This window comes from Camelus ferus, chromosome 2 (assembly GCF_009834535.1).
Source record: "Camelus ferus isolate YT-003-E chromosome 2, BCGSAC_Cfer_1.0, whole genome shotgun sequence".
NCBI classification, from domain to species: Eukaryota; Metazoa; Chordata; class Mammalia; order Artiodactyla; family Camelidae; genus Camelus; species Camelus ferus.
This window is the reverse complement of record NC_045697.1, coordinates 68,601,043-68,618,347: the sequence shown is the minus strand read 5'-3', so window position 1 is coordinate 68,618,347 and position 17,305 is coordinate 68,601,043. Positions and strand designations below refer to the sequence as shown.

General features: G+C 34.7%; 1 protein-coding gene across 1 annotated transcript in view; it reads left to right on the top strand.

The window, feature by feature from the left end:
* STPG2 (sperm tail PG-rich repeat containing 2) overlaps window positions 1–14,458 on the top strand; it is a 411,510-nt gene extending 397,052 nt beyond the window's left edge. Inside the window, exons 12-13 of the mRNA XM_032460154.1 lie at window positions 5,747–5,895; window positions 13,274–14,458. Coding sequence (XP_032316045.1) covers window positions 5,747–5,895; window positions 13,274–13,325 — 201 coding nt within the window. The 3' untranslated portion in view covers window positions 13,326–14,458. The remainder of the gene's footprint in view (window positions 1–5,746; window positions 5,896–13,273) is intronic.
* Window positions 14,459–17,305: the final 2,847 nt, after the last annotated feature.

Sequence of the window (17,305 nt, the reverse complement as noted above, 5' to 3'; positions counted from 1 at the left end):
ACATCTATGAAAAATCTGCATTTTCTGATAGCAGGATGTATGAATTGCCCTGACTGCTCTCTATCATCTGATTGTGGAAATAACTTCATTTTAATTTTATCCTGCTGGAGTCATGTGTCCCAACAAACTTCCAGTGTTTTTGCAGACCACCATACTGAGGGCTAATTCCAACTGCCCTGCTTCATGCTTCTCTATCAGAATTAAAATTTAATTAATTAATTGAAGTATAATTGATTTACAATATTATATTAGTTTCAGGTGTACAACCTAGCGATTCAATATTTTTATAGATTATACTCCATTTAAAGGTATAAAATATTGGCTATATTCCCTGTGCTGTATAATATATCCCTGTAGCTTATTTATTTTTCACATACTAGTTTGTACCTCTTAATCCCCTGCCCCTATCTTGTCCCTCATCCCTTCTCTCTCCCCTTTGGTAACCACTAGTTTGTTCTCTCTATCTGGGAGTCTGTTTCTTTTTGTTATATTCACCAGTTTGTTTCATTTCTTAGATTACATATATACATGATATACAGCATGTGTTTATCTGACTTATTTCACTAAACATAATACCCTCCAAGTCCATCCAAGTTGTTACAAATGGCAAAATTTCATTCCTTTTATGACAGAATAGTATTCTAGTGTGTGTGTGTGTGTGTGTGTGTGTGTGTGTGTACACCACATTTTGTTTATTCTTTATCTGTTGATGAACACTTAGGTTGCTTCCATATCTTGGCTATAAGTAATATAGCTATGAACACTGGCATACATGCAGCTTTGCAATTTAGTGTTTTCCTCTTCTTTCAGTATATACCCAGGAATGAAATTGCTGGATCATATGGTAGTTCTAATTTTAGTTTTTGGAGGAACCTTCCTACTGTTTTCCAAAGTGGCTGCACCAATTTACATTCCCACCAACAGTGTACAAGGATTCCCTTTTCTCCACATTCCTGGCCAACATTTGTTATTTGTAGACTTTCTGATGATAGCCATTCTGACAGTGTGAGGTGATACCTCACTGTGTTGTTTTTTTTTTTTAATTAAAGTATACTTCAATTTTTTAAAAAAAGACACGGATAAATTAAACAGTCAACTCACCTAATTTAGTTGTTAAGATATAAAGCTCACATCCCGTAGACAATGTACATTATTTCGTGTATACACAGAACACTGACAAAATCATCATGTACTAACTTGATCATAAAAAAGGGAATCATTTTTGAAAATCACATTCTTGAATCACAATCCATAAAATTAGGCATAAAGAATAAAAGGGTGACCAAAAACTCTTAGATACTTGAAACATCCAGATAACCTTGAGATGAAAGAGGAAATCAAAACTGAAATAACATACTATTTGGAAAGCACTGAAAAAGAGAAGACAAAACCTTTGAGACTCAGTAAAAGCCACGGAGGAAATTTACCACCAGGAGCACCAACACTGAAATGCTTTAGCCCCAGGACCCCTCCTCTGCAATTTTTTCACATGGTCACATTTTTATAATGATTGAAAAGTAAGGTGCATCTACGTCCTTTCTCTTACAGAGCCTTTCCCAACACCTATCCCCAATTATATGAGTCCCACAAAACCTGGATCTGTTCATTTTAGTTTAAAATGCCTTCATGACTATGAGGTTCCTATAACCAGATCTATCAGGATGAAGTCGCTAAACTATCAGTGTTTACCTGCTGGCATTTGGGAGGGACAAGTCTGTACTGAATTGTACCATCCCTGAACATTGCAGGCTATTTAGCATCCCTGCCCCCTGGGGACTAAATGCCAGCTGTCTCCTCTGCTCATTTTGACAGGAAAACTAAATCTCTCACATACCCGGAGGTACTACTAAGCATTGTTCAAGACCTATGTGCTGGATTTCAATCAAATAGGAAAATCAGGCTGGATTTTCAACCATCTCAGAGCTTCTCCAACAGGTTTCAAAATCTATCGCCATTTTATTCAAACCCCAAGAGAAACACTCCCTTTGGAAGCAAGGCTCTTGCAGTGTCTGGATGGAATAAACCGAGTTTGGAAATTTACTTCTAAGAGCCATACAACCAGGACTCTTGCAGCCAGAGGGAGCAGATCAATTTGCAGCCCGGCTACTTCCCAGGCATGCGTGTGACTGGTTACTTCCTAAGATCAGCTTTCTCCTTTGTAAAAAGTGCTAGAGTTTCACCTCTCACCTGAGCAGATAAGTAAAATGCCTGCAGGGGTCTGGAGGACGGTTATTCTCCAATATTACTTCTTTCTCCTAGCCATCTTGGTCTCTCTGGGGAGTTTTCTGGAGCTGGGCCTGACCACTGTCGGAGCACCCTGTTGAAAAATTGGCCATCTTTCGAAGTTACCTCCTTCAGGGGGTGTGGAACACATTTCTCCCTGGGAGAATTGAGACATGGCCCAAGGTCCTACACCTCTGGACAGAACTGAGATGAATTTATAGCCTGTCAGAGTCTCATGCTGGTGGGGGATGGACAAGCTTGGGAAAGAATGCCAGACACTACCCCTAAATGTGAAGTCATAAAAAAGTGAAGGGAAAAGAAATGCCCAGACAGGGTGAGTCAGAATATATATAATGCATTTAGATAGTAGGCCTACACAGAGCAGATTCTACGAGAATCAGGCCAATTTGGTATATGCACGGAGAGGTAGTCCCATCAGCATTGTGTTTAATAGTGCGATTTCGGGAGGCAAAATGCCAATCAGGGAATAATTAACCAGCATTTGATACATAAACCATAATAACCAGAGGGTTGGATTCCTTGATAATCTAAAACCACCTGCAGCTTTGAGATTCTACCATCATATATTTATCCCCTCACAAATATGTAGCAGGTTCCTGGGATACACCAGGAACTTTGCTGGCTACTTTGATACAACAGTAACATAAAGTATAAAGAAATAAGCATCTGATGAATAAACAAACACCTCCAGCAATTCCACTCCCAGGTACACACCCAACAGAAATGCAGACATGTGTAGAACAGAGAGATGTGAACAAAAATGGTCATAGCCATATTACTAATCAGAGCTCCAAACAGAAATTACCCCCATACCCAACCCAATAGAAAAAATAAACAAAATGTAATATATTCCTACAACGTGGGAGGTTTTTTTTTGGGGGGGGGGGTTATGTTTGTTTCTTAATGGAGGTACTGGGATTGAACCCATGACCTCATGTATGCTAAGCATGTACTCTACCATTGAACTATACCCTCCCCTCTTTAATGTGGGAGGTTTTGATGAGGGAAGTGAAGTAACCCACCGGGTGGAGATGTTGGGACAGACACCAGCAGATATTTCCCAGAGACAATCCATCATGTGTCTCCACTGCAAAAACCTCACTGTGGTTTTGGTTTGCATTTCACTAATCATTAGCCATGTTGAGCACCTTTTCATCCATCTGTTGGCTATCTGTATGTCTTCAATAGGGAAACGTCTGTTCAGGTCTTCTGCCCATTTATTGATTGGGTTGTTTGGTTTTTTTGATACTGAGTTGTATGAGCTTTTCGTATACTTTGGATATTAATCCCTTGTCAGTCTCATCATTTGCAAATATTTTCTTCCATTCCTTAGGTTTTTTCATTTTGTTGATGGTTTCTTTTGTTGTACAAAAGCCTTTAAGTTTCATTTGGTCCCATTTGTCATTTTTGCTTTTGTTTCCTTTGCCTTAGGTAACAAATCAAAAAAATATATATATTGCTGTGATTTAAGTCAAAGAATGTTCGGCCTATGTTTTCTTCTAGGAGTTTCATGGTTTGCAGTTTTACATTTAGATCTTCAATCCATTTTGACTTTATTTTTGTATATGGTGTTAGAGAGTGTTCTAATTTCATTCTTTTACAAGTAACCATTCAGTTTTTCCAGCACCAATTATTAAAGAGACTGTCTTTTCCCCATCTGTGTATTCTTACTGTCTTTGTTGTAGATTAATCAATCATAAATGAATGGGGTTTATTTCTGGACTCTATTTTGTTCTGTTGATCTACATGTATGTTTTTGTGGCAGTACCATACTGTTTTGATTATTGTGGCTTTATAGTATAGTCTGAGTCAGGGAGTGTGATACTTTCAACTTTGTTCTTTTTTCTCAAGATTGCTTTGGCTATTCATGGCTCCATATACATTTTAGTATTATTTGTTCTAGTTCTGTGAAAAGTATCATGGGTATTTTGATAGGGGTTGCATTAAATCTATAGATTGCTTCAGGTAGTATGGACATTTTAACAATATTAATTCTTCAAACCCATTTACACAGGATATCTTTCCATCTCTTTGTATGAGAAAATTTATTTTTAACTAACTGGAGACAAATATTTACTTTTGGGGACACTATACAAGTAATAATCATAATCATCATCATCATCATCATCATCATAATAATAATACTTGATATTTACCTAATGATGTTGATATACCAGGCCTGATATGCTTTAAACAAATTAACTCATTTATTTCCCAAAACAATACTACAAAATAGGTAGTATTGTGTCATTCCCATTTTCCAAATGTGAAAACCAAAGCACAGAGAGGTTAAGTAAGTTGCTTATGGACACACAGAAAGCAGATAACAAGGGTGGGGTTCCAATCCATGGAAAGCCTATGCTTTTGACCACGAAGCTATATTGCCTCTCAAGAGCAAAGACTACTTTACATACTTTAATTCAATTAATATGCCCAGAAAGTCTGTATAAGGTGGATAGCCTTGACTCTATTTGAAAAATGAGGAAACTCATATTCAAAAAGGGGAGACAGCCTTCCAAAGGCTGCAGAAATTTTAAGTGTCCAAGTCCAAATTTTCACTGAGATCTATTAATTATCCTTCATAAAACTGACTCTAAACCTGTAACTGTCATCCTATCACATGTCTACAATGAAACACTATAAATCTATGAATGCAGTGTTCTCAAAAATATGTACTTATAAACTACTCATCTCAATTTCCAACTTCTCTGTATATCCTATAATACAATGTTTAGGAGAGGGGCATGAGAAAAAGGGATAAGTGTTGATTAGGGCTATGTTAGGACTGGTATCAGTCACATAGAAGGCACTCAAACCATATTGGGTGAAGAATATTCCATTAATTTTTTTCATCAATTATCTTCTTTTGGCAAGAGATTTAGTGGACATTTCTCACAGCAGTTGTAAATTAGACACTGGGTTGTTTGTTTTACTTTTTAGAGTTGTTTCAAAACTTGTCTTTCTCAATTTTATTGGTATGTGAATGGTGAATGTAAATGGATTTTTGTTACTTTATGTTCACAGTACTAAAGATAATAAGATAGTTTTGGGCAGATAAGCATTTAATAAATATTTGTTGAAAGGATAAATGTTGAGAGAAGGCACATCTAGGAAATCAATATGTACCTTCATTGGAAGCAAATTTATTTTGAGAATAAAATTATTTGATATTAACATATGTAAAAACTATATATTTCTTTTTTTTTTAATGGTTAAGATTTCACCAAAGATTTTTGTCTGTCTCAAATATGTATACTTTTTTGACAAAACTATTAAACATATTTTAGTAACCTCATGATTAGTATTTTTTTTTTTTTACACTTTTAAGTACATCTATAGATATTAACCCTAGGAGTCTAAATGTGTAAGTTATTAATGAATAGTGTTGATAAGTTGCAAGTTATTTACATTAATGAGTTCATTGATTTATGTAAAATAATACATTTTCAAAGTTCATGAATGATATAAGTAAAATATGCTATTCTTGTTTGCATATCCACAGCTCAGTCCATTTTTAAGACATTCTGTTCTGAAAAGAACATTTAATGTCACTCTACCAAATCCTTTCCCAATTAAGAGAGAAAGTGCTTCTATTATGAAACAAAAAACCAAACAAATACGCCCAGGCAGCAAAGTAGAATCTTCTAAATGGTAAGTGTGCTCACTTGTTCTCACTGAATCATATGGCTGCTACATTTTTACAGTCCATAATTTAACTGTCACACAGACTCTCTGGACCAGATAATATTTTTCTGTCTTTGAAGCAATATATTTGCATTTCTCTTCTAAAGATTGGTTATGTTTATGGCCCCAAGTAGTAATTAAGAGATTACAGTAGAGGACAGTCTGCATGCCTCTAGAAATAAGTGCTAATCTGGTCAAGAATAGCTATTACATTTTCATTTTTATAAAGTCTGCTTTTCATTTACCTTTGATACCAAGATAGAAGAGTTACCTTAATGAGGTGAAGGTGACAGACTTTCTTTTAATTAACTTATCTTTTTTAATACTAAATAATCTAAAAATTAATGCCATGCTTTAGTCAGTTATTGTAGATTGCATCTCATTGACATTTAGGTTTTTTTGAGTTTACACTAAGAATAGATAAATAGTTAATAGATACTGATTTATGGGTTAAGCACTGAGTATATAATAATGACTATGACAGTGGTCTTGACTTTGATTTTTAGAAGGGACTGGATGTGAACTATCTGATGTTATTGTAGTCCATACAGAAACTCCTTTTCATTTTAGTATACATACCACTAAGTGGCATTATATTTCAGGAACTTACTGAGATTATATTATTAGGGAACTCCAGATTCTAAACAGAAAATGACTTATTAAAGCAATACAATATAAAGTTTTGTATCTAAAATATCATTAGACTACTTACTGGTGCAGTAGATCAAATTCATAGAGATGCCCTTCAAGTTTATTCCTGCTACAGTCTAGACCTCTGCTGTCCATGATGGTAGCAACTAAGCACACGTGACTACTGAGCATCTAAATGTGGTTAATTCAAGTTGAGATGTGCTGTAAGTCTAAAATGCACACCAGATTTTGAAGACTTTGACAACAAGGGTGTAAAATTCTGATTAATAGTTATACTTATTACATGTTGAAATGGTACTATTTCAGATATGTTATATTAAATATACTATTATGCTTATTTTCATGTTTATTTTTACTTGTTTAATATGGTCATACACTCATATTATATTTCTATTAATCAGTACTAGTCTAGAAAGAATCCATGTTTAGGAATAGTGAATTAATGTTGGAAAACACTTTCTACAATAATGTCTTATTTTCAATTCCATTTCACACATTATACTTTTGCTTCCATTATATATTTTGTTATGACAGAGAGCAATAGCCCATTAACTTTACTCATAATCATTATTAGTTAATATGCAGTACTTCCTATAAAATGCAAAGATTTAAAACCTATCTTATTTCACTTAAAACTACTGCTTTGCCATTTATGCTATAATTGTCATAATTTTCAATTCTGTAACTCTTTTTTAACCCCAGAGGGGTTATTATTATCATTGTTTGAGTTACATTGATTAGATTTACCCACATGTTTATGCTCCACTGCTCATCATTCCATCCTCATTTCTGTGCTTCTCTTTGGGATTATTCTTCTATCTAATAAACTCCTTTTAATACATAGGTTCATGCAGGTTTGCTATGATGAGTTCTCTCAGGTTTTGTTTGGAAATATTTTTATTTCATCTTCATTTTTGAAGAGTGTTTTTCCTGGATAAAGAATTCCTAGTTCACACATATTTTCTTTCAGCATTTTAAACATATCATTGCATTATCTTCTGCCTTCCATGGTTCTTTAAGAAACAGTTTTTCTTGTAATGTAATGTGTCTTTTATTTATCTGGCTGCTTTTTCAAATTTTCCTTATGCATTTTTTAAAAACTAATTTTACTCTAACGTTCCTAAGGTTTTCTTGCTTCCCGCCCCAGTCCTCCTCCATGTTTCCTAAACTTCTGGATTGTGTGGACGGGTATCTTTATCAGTTGTGGGAAGTTCTCACCCATTATCTCTTAAATACTGCTTTTATAACATTTTATAACATTCTCTCTCTTCTTATTTTGAATATGCAATTGCAGCTGTTAAATCTTTTCATCGATATCATGTATCTTGTATGTTCTTTTCTGTATCATAGACCCTCTTTTCTCTCTGTACTCCAGTCTGTATATATATTTTTTTAACAACCTCTCTTCTAGTTCACTGATCGTTTCTTCAGTAGTCTAATCTGTAATTAAATACATCTACTGCATTCTTAATGTCAATTATTATATTATGTCTATAATTTCCACTTGGTTATTATTTATAGATTTCAATAACATGGTGAAATTTTCCATCTTGTCAATTTTGTTAAGCATTTTACTGTCCATAAGGCCATAGTATGAAACTCCAGATCTGGTTCATCTTTGGATCTGCTCATATTGTTTATTTATCTTCTTAGTTTGTCTTTTCTATTTCCTGGCATGCCTAATAAGTTTGATCAAATGTGGGTCATAACTTGTGAAAAATTTTAGAGATAATCACATTATCTTCCTCCAGACAGAATATCCTTCTGCTTTTTCAGGCACCTTAAATATGGGGCAAACCAATTTTTTCCAGCATGGAATTTTGCTTGTTAAGGACTGAGCTTCCCATTTTTGTGAGAGTTGATCTAATTCTCATCACCCATATTCGTAGGGTGTAACCTTTCTGTGATCCCAACAGGAAGTCAGTGATAACGACTAGAGTTTCTCCTCCAGTTTTCTTCCCTCCATCACGTGAAATTGCCAAACACTCTGTGAGGCTGCTCAGATCTTTACCTGCCACTTTTGACTCTACTTCCTATATTCTTGGCTGTACATCAAATAAAATTTAGCAAATGTCTTGAGGAGGGGAAAATGACACAATGCCAGACTTTCATCCACGTTCTTCCCTTTTCTTTGGAACCTTTGTCCCCTCAAGTCCTGCTGTCTTGGACTTTTGAACTATAAGGTTTATTTCTATAGACCCTAAAAAGGCCAATCTCTCATCTTAGAGTCCTACCTCCTTTGTGGCTGCCTTTTGGTCTTGTGCTGCTAAGGAACTAAAAGAGTCCTTCAGGGCAATGTAATGCTCACCTCAGTGTTGTTCCCTCCTCACCCTTCTCACTAGGTTCCTGCCCCTACAAGACATGGTTGTCTGTGTAGCTCTCCACTCTCCTGACTAGATAGAAACAAAAATAAATTCCCTAATTTTTCTTAGAGACTTTGTTTGCAACAACTTACTCTGCCATATCTGAAATCCTTCCTTTACTATAGTTTGCTAAGCTGTTTCCCTTTTACCACTCAAGCAATTCTTGAAAGCCTATTATGTCTTTGATGAACATTTATAACTAAAAAGAATATTTCCTAGGCATAATATATCCTGACATGTAACTACTTATCATCCTACTGGAATTATACATTATTTTTAAGGAAATATATTTATTTGTTAACTTACTTGCATATTAATTTCTCTGAGAATTATTATTGTCACATTATAAACTGAAAGAACATGTTAAGGTTATATGTTCATTTTTACATGATGTCACACAAAAATAGGACCCTCAAATATGTTTTTGTGTCCCAGATGTGCCCACCCACATCCCAAGCCCTCTGTGCAGTAAACCTTCAGAAGGTACAGCAGACTAGCTCACTGTGCAACATTACCACGACAGATGAACAGAAAGACAGCTTCCATCTTTTCTGTTTATATATTCTCCTACCATTACCACTAGAGAACCTCAAAAAATGACATCAGCTTTGCATTCAGAATTATTCTGCATTTCAGTAAATATAGTGTCATTTAGAGGCTCCCTCCTTTAATTAACTTCCAAGAAAAACAATTTTATATTTTACAGTTAGAGAGGAGTTTAATGCTTGGCTGAGCTACAACACGAACTCTAAAGGAAAATAAATTAGTTAAACATGTTCAAATGGCTGCTATCAGCACCACCCATGTTTGGGTGAAGGGGAACAAGCTATATAACAGAAGAGTGTTGGATGATTAAAAATTGGGAAGGAATCCTCACTTGAATGTCAAATAGCAAGGGTGATATCACCAAATTCTCTGGACTTCACAGGTTTACTTTGGGTCAAATAAGTCACATTTTGTTAAGTGTTCCTGGCCATAATGGAAATGAATATAATATGTTTCTGACATGTATAGTCTTACATACATGAAACTTAGTGAGAAAAATGGATGTTTCTCTTAAGATAAAATCTACTACAGCTTTTTATTGTTACAAGTGGCATTTTAAATCCAATTATATTATAAAGGATCACCACTCACCAAATATTCATCAATGAATAAATCAGTATATTAAATTATATTTTGAAAGTTTTAGCAGCTTATTTTGTTGCAACTTCTTTTCTGGTCTATCAGTTGATACTTCAACTTATTAAATTCACTATGATTATGATGTAACATCCAAACAATTGCAGGTATAATATGTATTTTAATACATACTTTTAACTAGTCTGGGTCTCCAGCATGGTCATTAGGACAATCCAAAAGCTAGGATTTTGACATAATCTGAAGTACCTGATAATCAATAATAGTCAATTTGGTTAGAAAAAAGGGTATTTTGCAGGTTTTTTTTTTTTTTCCACTTTGAGGTAATGTAACTAGCTTAGGTTGAAAAGTACAACAGAGACACCACTTACTGAAACAGCTTTTCTTTCCCCACAGATAGATTCCACAGGTATTATCTATTAATGTAAAGGTAAGCTGACAGGTTTCTCACAAAGTAATTCCACTTTGATGATGTCCTCCATCAACTGCTCAAAGGATCATAAATTGCTCTTCTAACCTCGAGAGAGAAGAATTTGTTCTTGCAAAACATTTAAGTCTCTATTTTTTCCTCAAAAAATTTCCCACCACAAAAACAGTATGTGTATTTGTTGCATTCTTTCTAAATATATATTACTAATGCTTTCATATAAAATATAATGCCAAATAAAGACATCTGATGAAAAGCCTTTCTTTTTTACTTTAGCATCTCATTCCCTGACCAGACGATGCAATTACTTTCCAAACACTAGGCATGTTGGAACAAAGTCAATGATGTTATTGTGCATGTGTTATCCACTTGATTTATTTTCTTACTCTTTATTTCTCTGAAATTGTAAAAGTGGAAAATAAAAATCATAAAAGGAATATTCAGTATGTCTTACTTTGTATAAATTTTATGTACAAATAGGAGAGGAAGAGAAAAAGATTAAAGTGTAGTAACAAATCCCCCAGTAGCCTATATATTTGAGGAAGATAAATATTAAATACCAAGCCTCTGGGGGTTTAATGCTCTACTTCTGACGTGGCCCTGAACAACAAATCAGAGATACAGATTTGGAACAAAAGTTCTTCATTTTAAGGGGTAGTATAATTTCTTCTCCTTGAAATTTTTGATAAAAGTTATGGAAACTTCATTGATTAAAAATGGACTTACATAAATAACCTAAAATTTAGCATAAATTCAGAGGATTCAAGCCCTGAAATCTTTCAATATATTCTAGTTTAAGAAAACTGTATCTAAAATTAATCATTTAAGATTGGAACAATAAAACTCAGAATAAATGGTCAGTGAATCCTGGATGAATTAAACCGAAGTGAGCTGGAAAAACAGCACAGAACTTATGGTTGATGGAAACCTTCAGCTCACGTCCTGGCTAGGTAAACCCTGAGCATATTGCTCAATCACCTAGTTCTTTGTTCTATGGCTGTAAAATAAAGCAGGTGATGTGCTTGATCAGTAGTTTTCAAACATAGATACTGCTTAACAATTACCAAATGAGTTGATAACACAACAGAACCCCCCAACATCTAACAACTCCCCAGCTGCTATAGTCTGTACTCTTGGGTGGAGCCCTGGAACCTGTATTTCCCTCTAGGTGTTTATGTGATGAAGTTAAACTCTAGCTACATAATCCCCAACTTACGGAGAAGAACGAATAAATAAAAGAATACAACTGCTTTTATCCATATGGTATTTCTTCAGTAGTTGCCTTTTTATATTCCATGTGAATCATGTAAAATATAATTCTGGTCACAGGAAGTTCAGATGATCAAGAGCATTTGAAGTGTATTACATATGTTGCAACACCCTTGCGTGTATTCATTTAAGATAAAACTTTATAATTTTACTGTCTTTTTCTTAATTCTGTTCTTCTGTATTACATAATATGAAAATATGTTCATAAAAGGAAAATAGAAAAATGAAAATTTAGAATGTAGGAGAAAGTTGCCAGTCACAACTCTTCAGATAACATATTAATTATTCAATTGAACAATTGTAACATCTGTAAAAATCGTTTAAATATTTTCTAGATCAGAACTCATTAGAAAAACAGAACTAGTTAGAAAAGCCTTCCCCCTACCACCAACTAATCCTTTCCAATAATTTCATCCAATAAGTCTCTTATTTGCTTTAGTTTGTTCTCATCTCTTTCAATTGAATTATCAGTATCATTTGACATTAGGTTTTCTTGAGGAAACTCATCTCTTATTTAATGATTATAGAGTTCATTGAGGAGGCAGTTTTTTGTTCAGGATTATTTTTTAATCATCTTTTGTCCTTTAGTATTACTGACCAATTGAATATTTGCTAAATATGTTAATGTTCAGGATATTAAATGTTATTACACAAGGGATTTCAGAAGTAGGAGTTGCCCAAGGTTATCATGAGCTGTGGTAACAGAAATAAATTCCTGCTCTTCCTCACTCTGGGGCAGCTGCCTACAGTTCCCTGTGTGAGAAGCAGCTAAATTGCAAACAGGATCTGTTATTTGAATGATCTACCCTTGTGACCTCTAAGTTTGTATCTGACTTTAAATTAGACATTTGTTTTCTTGCTCTCTGGCATTTTAATTAATATAGCTTATTTTCCCAATCAGCAGCTATTTTAAAACTAGTGTTGTAACTCAGTTTTAGCAGTTCTGGAATTTATTATCTACCTCATTATCACCAAGGTTGCTAAAAATGTATTGTATGTGCCTTATTTTAAGTTTTCCATTGTTTTAAATCAGACGTCCCCATGATTATCCTCAATAAATACTACATTGCCAAAAGAGATCTGCAGTTAGTTGAATCCATGGATGCAGAACCATGAGCTTGTAAGGCTGACTGCAAAGTTATATGTATATTTTCCACTGTGCACACATTGGTGCTCCTAACTCCTACATCGTTCAATGCACTATGTATTTTAAAAGCTGAGTCTTACCTATAAAAATCAAGATAAAAAAGGTTCTTTGATTTGTAATCTTGTACTCATAATCGATACTAAATGTAATATTTATGTAGGTTAAGTATGATCCATATTACTTACGCCTAGAATTCGAATAAATGTCAAGCACTAAGAAAATTTTAGAGTCTTGTCTACAAAAATCTCTCTTGTATGTATTGAACTTATAGTAAGCTACCTCTCCAAAATTTTTTTAACCTAATTCTTAAAAAGATATGGCATGTGTTTTCTTTATGTTTTTTGAAAGTGAGATACTTACTACGGAAGAAACGATACAAGATTTTGGGAAGGACTTTTGAGCCAACAGTATTCAGTCAGAGATAAAACTTTGAGTGATGGTGATTAACGCAATGAAGAATATAATTTCCTGAACAATAAGAAAGCCACATAGAAGAAGGTAACATCAAATCATGAGATACCAATTAATTTTTCACAAGGCAGCTTCTATAATGAGGTGACATATTTAAAAAGCAAACTGACATCAAGAAAGAAAATTCAGAGCCCATGTCTTGGTCGGGGCCCCCTCAGGACTCAACCTGTTTATTATACATCTGTGCCTGAAACCATATTTTGCTGTATTAAGTAACAAATATTAACTGATAATGACGATGGTGTCAAGAAAGCTTCATTAAACATCTTCTACTTAACATGACAGTGAAGCACAGAGTATGTTGAAGAAATGTGGCCTTTAAAAATAATTAAAAATTTTAATTGATAGTATTTAAAAGGTTATAGCTCAGGAATCTAGATAATTCAGATATCCAGAATGATATATGCCCTGTGGATTATGGTATTTTCTTTATGTGAGGTAGATCTTACTGATCAATTGTCTTTAGTTTACCTTGGAGCCTATACATATAATTTTCTCTACAAAGATCTGAAGTTGGATTTAACATTATTCTTAGCAGATGATATCATAGGGGAGGCATAAATTCTTTGCTGAAGCTTATCTTCTCTTCCCAAGTTTAAGTATGTCTTAAATCTTGTTGTAAATGATTTGTAAAAAGACTCTATCCCAAAAATACAAATGATATCATTTTGAATTTAATCTTGTAAACTGCTTCAGAAGTGAAAAGGGATTCTATGTAATCTATAGGATTATACAGATCATGACACTTAAACCCATCTTCTCAAGAGAGTGGTCTCACTTGCCTAAATTTTTGTTCTTTTTTAAACAGTAGTGAGACAAGGAAATTGAATTGCTATAGCATTAATCCGAATTTTATGTAAGAATGATAATATATTGTCTGCTGTTTGCTAACGGGTCACAGAGCAAATTTTTAGGCAAAGGAAATACTACTTTCCCAGATCCTGTGCCTAAAGTGGTTCACTCTCAACTGAAGCAATTAATACCTAAAGATAAATTTTCATGAATGTCAAATAAATGTAAAATCCTAATCCTGTAACAAGAAGTTAACTACCAATTGAAACTTTTGTGCAATCAATCACTGTTTTATTCAGCAATAAAAATGCTTTAAATTTCCTTTATCAGTTGAAAAGGTCTTGTTCTATTATAATCAGTCTCAATATAAATGGAGGTATAAATTCATAGAATTACAAGATTCAAGGTCTCTTCACAACTTCCAGCTCTCAGAGTATAAACAAAACTCTGCAATGAAGAAATGTGTACAAAACCGAAGGACTCTAACATTTTTCTTAAATTGCAGAGTGTAGAGTTAAATGTCTTTGTATCCTTGCTATTTTTATAAATACAATATTATAAATTATTAAAAAGCAAAGTCCTAAACTGTGTATCTTCATATCACCCAAAGTGTGTAGCAAAATGTTTTGCATGTAGTAACAGTCAATATATGTCAGTTTACTGAGATAAATTCTACCCACGTCAGATTGATGATAAAATAAGACACGCAGCAAAACAAAGTATAAAGTTTTTCTTTTTCTTTTGCTCAGGCTAAATATTATAGCAATGTTACTGGAATTACTAGGTCATCTTCAATGTATATATCTTACTAGAATTTGTTGTAACTTACTTGTGCATATGAAAAAATCTTTCATATATATATGGCTGAAATGTGTCCTCCAAGAAGATGTTGATATCCAGACTTCCAGTATCTGTGAATGTGACTTTACTTGGAAATAGGATGTTTGCATACCATTACATTAAGTCAGATCATTAGGGTGGACCCTACTGCATTATGACTCTGTCCTTATAAAAGGGAGAATTTTCTCTGTATGGATGCACACAGAGGTCCATGCGAAGATGAAACAGAAATCAGGGTAATGTAGCAGAAGCTAAGGGACACGGAAGTTTACCAGAAAACTACCAGAAGCTAGGCGAGAGGCATGGGACAGATTAGCCCTCATAGCCCAGAGAAAGACTCAACCCTGCCAACACCTTGATCTCAAACTTTCAGCCTCCAGAACTGTGAGATAATAAATTTCTGGTGTTTGGGCCACCCAGTTTGTGGTGCTTTGTTCTGGCAGCCCTAGCAAACTAACACAGAATGCATAAATCACAAACAACTTAAAATTTAAATTTATATACTTAGGCTACGTAAGAATGAATTCAGTGTTGAATCCTTCTGTTATTAGTTAAAATGTGCCTTTGGAGGCCAAAAAAGTTATTGTGATGCAAAGCCAAAGGAAATCTTTGTGGGCGTGTGCACGGAGGAGGCAAGGCTGGAGTCTGGGCTTATTCCTGGCACTCCCACAGTGGGTCAGGGTGTGTGTCTTCAGCCAATCTGTGCTGGTAGCTTTGTGAATGCAGTGCCTGAAGGACATCCATGCCAATTGCCAGCTTTCCCACAGCTGAGGTGGGCTGAGGGCACTGCCAACAACGGTGTACTTTGTGAGCCCACAATGGGTGACAGGTGAGATCACAGAGCACATGTCCTGGTAGACAGCTCCTGCAGAGAAATGCTCAGTGGCTTTTTTCTAAGTGAGAGTGCTCCAATCCTGCCTACCTCACACTGCAGCTTAGAAGTGGATCTGGAGGCTTCTACTCCAATAAATGGAGAGCAGACCCTGCCCCCCAACAGGGCTGTGATGACCACAGAAAAAGAGGAAGCCATGTCTAACATCCAGTACAGGCTCTAGTTACCACAACACCAATCACACTCCCTATCAGAGAGATGACTAATGGCCAGCACACCCTGAGAAAAGATGTGGCAGGCATCCAGACCAAACACAGCCCCTGCAACAAAAGTAACAGACTCACACAGGCTACGCAGGAATGCTTCTACATAAAAATAGACCTTCAAGAACAAAGTAGATAGCTGTTTCTCCTAAATCCATAGAGTCAGGGAAATATAAGTGAAATGGAGAAGCAGAGGAATTCCTCCCAATTAAAAGAGCAAGAGAAATTCCCTGAAAAAATAAACAATGAAACAGACATTTTCAGTCTACAAGAACCCGAGTTCAAAAAGGACATAATAAAAATGCTGAAGGAATTTTAAAAAGCTGTCAATAGAAATGCAGATCACTGTAATAAGAAACTAGAAACAAAGAGGAGCCACTCAAAATTAGGCAACTCAATTCCTATGAAAACTGAGCTAAAGGCAATAAATAGCAAACTAAATAATGCAGAAGAATGAATAAATGCTCTGGAAGATAGAATAACAAATCACCCAATCACAAAAGGAGACAGAAGAACAAGTGAAAAAAAGTCAATATATGAAACCTATGGAATATAAAGCATGCCAATCTATGCATAATAGGAATCTGGGAAGGAAAAGAGAAAAGAGGATCAAAAATGTATTTGAGGAAATTATAGCTGAAAACTTCCCAAACTTAAAGAAGGAAACAGATATCCACTTTCAGGAAGCACAGAGGGTCCCAAACCAGATGAATCCGAACAGACCTACACCAAGACATATTATAATTAAAATGGCAAAAGTTAAAGAGAAAGAGATGATTCCAAAAGCAGCAAGAGAAAAAACAGAGTTAGTTTCAATGGAACCCCCATAAGGCTATCAGCTGAATTCTCTACAGAAATGTTGCAAACCAGAAAGAAGTAGCAAGATATATTCAGAGTCCTGAAAGGGTAAAAAACTAAAACCTAGGGTACTCTATGAGGCAAAATTATCATTTAGAGTAGAAGGAGAAATAAACAATTTCTCAGACAAGCAAAGACTGAAAGAATACAGCAATACTAAACCTATTCTAAAAGAAATATTGAAAAGTCTTCTCTAAATAGAAAAAAAGCAAGAATCTATAGGAAAGGAAAAAATCACAACAGAGAAAGCAAATATATAAAAGGATTGTAGGTCACTTAAAAAGGCCAGGATGTAATTTCTTTTTAATTATGAAAGCTATCATA